Genomic DNA, 6,427 nt, shown 5'->3' with positions numbered 1-6,427 from the left:
TTGATCTACAGCAGACTCTAGCATCATATGCATCCCCTCACTCAAAAATGGCAGCAGGGGGTGCTTTAACTAAAGCTTGTTAGTGTGATGCTCTGGGTATGTCCCTCCCTACTCCCAGAGCATGTGTATAAACCACCCATGGTCTAGAGGGATTGACATTTGCCTCCTACTACTTAGTTACTACCTGATGTAGTTATTATTTACACATGAAATGTCTGAACATTTTCATTTTCACTAATTAAGAAAAACATTTTATAGTCATCATGCTGTAAATTCTTACTGCATATTCCTGTTCCCACTCTTATCCATGCCCTGGAATTTTGAATATGGTTTGCAGTAGGGAAAAAAGCAACCTAAATTTCATTTTCTACCACTAGGTGACACTTTTTGTTCTTGGATACATGCTGTGGGGTTTGGCAGGTGAACGGATCTTATTGGTTTACTAGAGGCATGATGCCACCAGGCAACCCTTTTTAAGAGAAAAAGCTAGGAACTGTGGAAAGATCCCTATACTGCCTCCCTATTCTGAGGAAGTAGAAATCTGTGAACTGTCATTTCAAAACAAAAATGAGTGAGGTGAGTGGATAAACCTTTTATCTGGAAAAAGAGAGAGAGAGAGAGAGAGATGGAGATGTAGATACCTGAAGGAGAAGTAACATTGGTGTAAGGAAAAAATACAGCTTTTAAAGAAAAATAGTTACAATCAACTATGAATTATTTACATTTTAGAAAAGCAGCCATCTATAACTAGCTATCTTAATGGCTACAGATAGTCAACTAGATTACCTGATGTTCTCCTTACCTATATAAAACATCCAGTGATAAATATTATATTTACTCTTATTAGTAAGTATGCTTTGAAATGTCCAGCTAGTTGTTAATTTGTAACTTAATTAAAAATCAGAATGAAATTACACTGTAACTTTTAGCAATCGGTACCTGCAGATTTCAGAAGCATCTGTTCACTGGCTCTGCAATCAGAAATATATTTCTAATAGAGATTATCAATAATGGTTGTCTTTTACTTAATTAGTATAGCTTAGTACCTTAGAGATACAGACTGACATTTTAAAATTTCTTTTTCTGTTTCCTTCTATGTGGTAGAAATGAGCTGACAAGTCAGTCACGTAAAAGTTAGACCAGTGAAGTATAGAACTCACTTGAAAAAAATGCCCTGTTGTTTGTAGTTTGCCAGTGATATGTACTGTGTAGCTATTGTTCTGGGAAAGATAATATCAGTAATCCTCCATGTAACCAGTAAAGGAAAATGCAAATACTACCAAGCATGAAAGGATCTTTGTGTAGTGAAAAAAGTGAGCTGAATGTTAAATGACTACAATTGCTCTATTTGTAGTGAGAAACTTTCAGTGACAAACCAATATTTCTGTTTTAAAAAGTGTACTCGCTCAAGCATCAGACAGTTTCAGTTAGGAATTTCTCAGATTCTGCAGTTTGTCTGCTTTTTTTCATCCCAAATCGATAGAGATAGGTGCAATAATGTCTTATCCGGTGTTTATTTGTGGAGGTTCTTTTCTGTTATAATGAAGCTATTGCTGTTTTGACAGATGAACACTCCTGTAGTAGCAGTCATGGTAGAAATAATACAACCCCCCCCCAATATAAGTTTCTGCCTGTGTTTGGTACAATGTACTTTACCATAATGTACATGAATGATTTGTGACAAACATGAGAAGTAGACATAAGGAGTGCTGTTGTATATTGGTCCAAAAAGCAAAGGGCTAAGCATTTCAGTTCATAATATGCAGTCTGTAATGGTCTAGCAAGCAGAGGGAATCCTCATCATGTGTTCCTGCTGTGTGTGATTCACATCAGAGTGCTGAGAGAGGCATCTGTAACCACGCAGCTTTTCCTCTGTTCAATGTACATTTGAATAAACTGGGTCTATAATGTAGCTTTTACATAAGAAGTTTCCCTCTGTCATGTGCCGTAGTTAAAATGCTTTGTCTCGTATGGCATTTTTGTTCTTCTTTTTAAATATAATATTTTTAAAGCATTCCTAATTTGAAATGGTGGCAGGCTGATTATTGTTGTGTATATCTGCCTCATGGCAATGTACTTTTGCATTGTCTTCTCATGGCAGCAGTTCATACAGTGGTTGTTCACACTGCAATAGTTTACATAAGTTCCCTTCTTTTCTCTAGCTAGTCAGCTACAATGCCCCATGAATATCAAAGGTCAGGATGCCTTCACAACAACTGGGATTCCCTATTATTATGAATAAACTAAGCTATCCCATGCAAAACAGGATTTCTGGTAAATTCTTATCACAGATGATGCTGGATTTCCTCCCTAGTACAATTCCTAACTTCCTATCAAACGCCTACTTACCAATTCTTAACACTATCCTGAATGCTCCTAAGGACAGAGCTATTATCATTGTCATTTAGGAGATGATGACACTTGGAGAATTCACAGCAACTGTAGTAGAAAGCAAAGCCTTTTAGCTGTTCCTTAGTTGATTATTTTTCCTTCAAGACTCAGAAAAAACAAATGCAATACTTCAAGTCCCCTCTGAAGGACTTGGTTAAAAGAGTTGAAGAGCAATTGGTAGAAAGCAATCATTTTACTTGTCTGAACTCAAAACGTTTAGATCAGGGTCTTGATGGATTTTGTCTGTAATGGAGTAACTGAAAATGTTTCAGATTTGTTTGGTTTTTGTAGTGGATCATTACTGATCAGGAAATCTGAGGGTAATACATCCGAAAGGCTCAAGTACTTCTATTGAAATATTATGCATAAATAGTTTGGAATCTGAGTGGACAAGGAAGATAATCCCAAAGCTGTCATTTGTGTTTCAGGTTAATAACTGTAAGAGTCTGAGCAGAGCAAAGAATGCAGACATACAGATCTAAACAGAAATGAGTTCCTTCCAACTCCATTTGCTGCAACTTGTCTTGTTTTCCTTCCGTTTTATTGCTTCATGGAAATAATCAGTTTGGTTTCCCCCTTATGGACACTCAGTTACCAATAAACGTCTGAAAAGAGTTGAACAGCATAGACATTCATCAGCTTGATTGTGCCATTTTTTTATTTCTCAACAGTTAACTCATTTATTTTTTGTGGACAGAGAACTTTTAGAGGAGAAAAAGCCATCAAACTTCATTAGGGAATGTTTCCATTTGAAAATGTATCTATATTTCTATGTGGCACAGGGAAAAAATGACTCTACTGTTAGTCACACATCTATAGCATATGACAGAGCAGTTCAGGTGTCTTGATATGGCTCTAAGTCTAAGACATGCGTCTGAGCCATATCCTAGTTATATGTTGATATCTGCTCCCTGTTGACCCAGGTGTAATTTGGCATTTAGGCTTGGGATTCAAAAGCAGCCAGATGTGACATCAGCCACATCACTCATTTGTGTGCTGGTGACTATGCAAACTGGCAGGCCGAACTCTTGCTAGCCCAATGAGCCATCTGGGCAGAACTTTGATTAGGATTACAAAGGGATTTAGGCATCTAAAAACAAAAATAGACACCTAGTGCAACTTCTTTTTTTTTAAAGCACTCGAGAAGGGCAGTCCACTGATTTTAAACACACTTGAAAATTCCATTGGAAAACTATCTGCATCTTTAAGCATGTTTCCCTTGATAATCTGTCTCCAAAATTCTGTTTCATAAGGGATCAATAGGAGCTTTTTAAATACCTCCAGTGAGCCCCGGGTCAGTCAGTAAAGTTTCAGACTATGCCAATGAACTCTGTTGAGTTTTCCAGCTGTCTTCCATTAAAAGGAGTGGGTCAACGATGGAAAAAGAGCCCTTGTGAATAATTTATTTACAGAAAATAAAAAATACATCAAATAAATTATTGACAACAAAGAGTTCTACCATTGACCTGCCTGACTCAAATTTGGCATCAATTTGACTTGCCTCAAGAGAATCACATCACTTCATCGTAGACATTTAATTATATGATGCTTCATGGGCAATGTCTGGTCATGGCAACATTTTCTCATGGCATTAGAGTTCATAGGAGATGTTGCATCACATATTTTACAACAGTCACAGGTATATTTGTCTTGGGCAGTGTAAATGTGAGCCTGCCTGTCATTAGGAATCAGATCCAGACCTGGGCACATGCAAAAATCTTTTAAACAGTAAAAGGAGGAGGGCCCAAGCAATGCAGGAGTATGGTGGGTGCAGGTGGGTGCAGGTGGGTACCAAGGGGAGGCATGGGGGTACAGTGCAGCAGGGAGGGGGCTGTCTGTGAAGGCATGTGGCCTGGCAATGCCTGTGACCCCTCAGTGGTGGCCTGCTGGTGTGTTGCCTCCACTGGGTATTTGGCCCCCTGCAGCTTAGTTCTGGATAGTTCTGACCTACAATGTAACCCTCCCCATCAACACAGCCAATAGTTTATAGCCACAATCCAGAGAAAATAAATGTATGGGCAAACTGTAGTTATAAAATAGGGGGGGGGTAAAGGAAATTCTGCAGCTGGCATAAGAGGATAGAGAGACAGGAGATTAAAGATCTCTTTAATTTTAACTAGCACCCATTTATTAGTGGGGTGGCAAATTGCAGCTCAGAGAGGGAGGGGAAAGGGAGAACAGTATGTTTTAGACCTGTCACTTTGCCCACTCTCTCCTTCAGCTTGGTGACAGAGCAGGATCACCTTCCTCTTAAAGTATCATTTAATAGTTAGGGTGGAAATCAGGGTCTGCCTAAGTCTGTGAACCTGGTAAACATAGGTTTTTTTTAAAAAGAAAATCAAATGGGTTTTCTTGCTGCAGGAAATCCAAATGGATTTGTCATCATTACTAACTGTTTTACAGAAACTAAATTGTTATTCTTGGGTCAAGCTTCCAATTTACCCATTTCCTTCTGAGAAAACAAATCATAAAGCAAACAACGGTAGGACTCTGACAAAGAGGGTGAAAAAATATTCCTTCCAGTGCGCAAGTACAACGAGGGTGAGTTGAGGAGTGCAGTGGGAACATGGTCATGGTCACAAAGACCCTATTTCCCAGTCAGATTTCTTTACATTTCTAATACCATATCATGCTTACAGAGGGGGCTGTTTTTTCCTCCAAACAGTTTCCAATTTTTTGGACCAATCCCTGCTCACACTGATTTTTTTTGTAAGATTCTCACTGATTTCAATGAATTTCTATAATGAGAAAAACTCATTTGCTTATTGATTTCAGTAAAATGTGTTTAGACTGTCACCATTTGCTATTTTTTTTTCTTGCTTTGCTATTATGGAGATGGCAAGGAAAATGTTGGGTGGAGGGTCAAGTGCGTTCTACTTGATTTCTATGACTATACTGTAGGGGTGCCCAACCTCTGACTTGCAGGCCAGATCTGGTTCATGAAGTTGTGTAATCCAGCCTGCAGGGCTCTCCAAGAGACCAGAAATTTGGCAGGGATGAGCCATGGCAGTTAATGTTGCCATTGCTTCTCCACTTCCAAATTTCCAAGCCCTGTGGACCAGATGGCATGGCTCTGCAAGCAGGAGTCTGCTTACATGCCTAGGGGTGGACGATGGCTAGGGTGGCAGGGCTGATCCTATGCATGCAGCTGGGGGCAATGGCAGTGCCCAGTGCTACATGTGCAGAGTAGCTTGGCTCAACCAAAGGTGTGTGTGGGGCTGGATCCCAGGTGATGGGGCCAACCCCTAGCATAAAGGGCTGGAGCCCAGGCAGTCAGGTCTGCTCCAGAGTGCACCAAGATGGGGATAGGCAGCAGGTTTCAATCCTATGTGTGTGGCTGGGGGTGGGTGGCAGTGCTAGAATTTGCATACACTGAGCTGGGGGTGGGTGGTGGGGCCAATACTCCAGGTCTAGGCTGGGGATGGGTGACAGGGCCTGATCCTGAGTGTGTGGGGACATGGCTGTGGCGGTGGGCCCAATTCCATGGGTGGTCTTGGCTGTGGCCACCATGTATATGGGACTGTGGTCCAATTCAGCACATGCCAGATTGGGTCCCAAACTTGTGTGTGGGATCAGGCCCATGGAGTGGATATGGCCCATGAACCAATCCTGCACCTGTCATCTGGTCTATGGAGCAAAATGTTGGGCACCACTACTAGATACTATTAAAAAAACCCCTGTAATAGCATAATAATCACACTGGGTGCAACATGTAGAGAAAACAACCAGGTCCACTGAAAGACAGGGCCTGTTTGCTTTCCTGACTAAAAAGAACTGAAAGAAAAAAGGATCCAGTTGCGTGGGTGTGTATGTGAGAGATACTCCATGTCTTTTTCTTTTTACTCTCTTATGTCAGAGCTTTAAAATCATTCTGAGGATTTTAACGCTGTTTCCTTTTGCTGAGTACAATGACCAAGATTTTGTAATAAAGATGCATAAACAACATCCCCTTCTTTCTGGACCAGTATTCTACTCATGCTTCTCTCCTCTTCTTTGCCCATTCAGACACATCAGTTATCTACAGGTTTGTTTATGC

General features: G+C 40.4%; 1 protein-coding gene across 1 annotated transcript in view; it reads left to right on the top strand.

Annotated features, from left to right (window-relative positions):
• Window positions 1-467: 467 nt before the first annotated feature.
• PCP4 (Purkinje cell protein 4) overlaps window positions 468-6,427 on the top strand; it is a 100,785-nt gene continuing 94,825 nt past the window's right edge. The window contains exon 1 of the mRNA XM_019525476.1: window positions 468-576. Coding sequence (XP_019381021.1) covers window positions 568-576 — 9 coding nt within the window. The 5' untranslated portion in view covers window positions 468-567. The remainder of the gene's footprint in view (window positions 577-6,427) is intronic.

The sequence above is a fragment of the Gavialis gangeticus genome, unplaced genomic scaffold, assembly GCF_001723915.1.
Source record: "Gavialis gangeticus isolate Ggan-Ray unplaced genomic scaffold, GavGan_comp1, whole genome shotgun sequence".
Classification (NCBI taxonomy): domain Eukaryota; kingdom Metazoa; phylum Chordata; order Crocodylia; family Gavialidae; genus Gavialis; species Gavialis gangeticus.
This window is presented reverse-complemented; position numbering and strand designations above follow the sequence as displayed.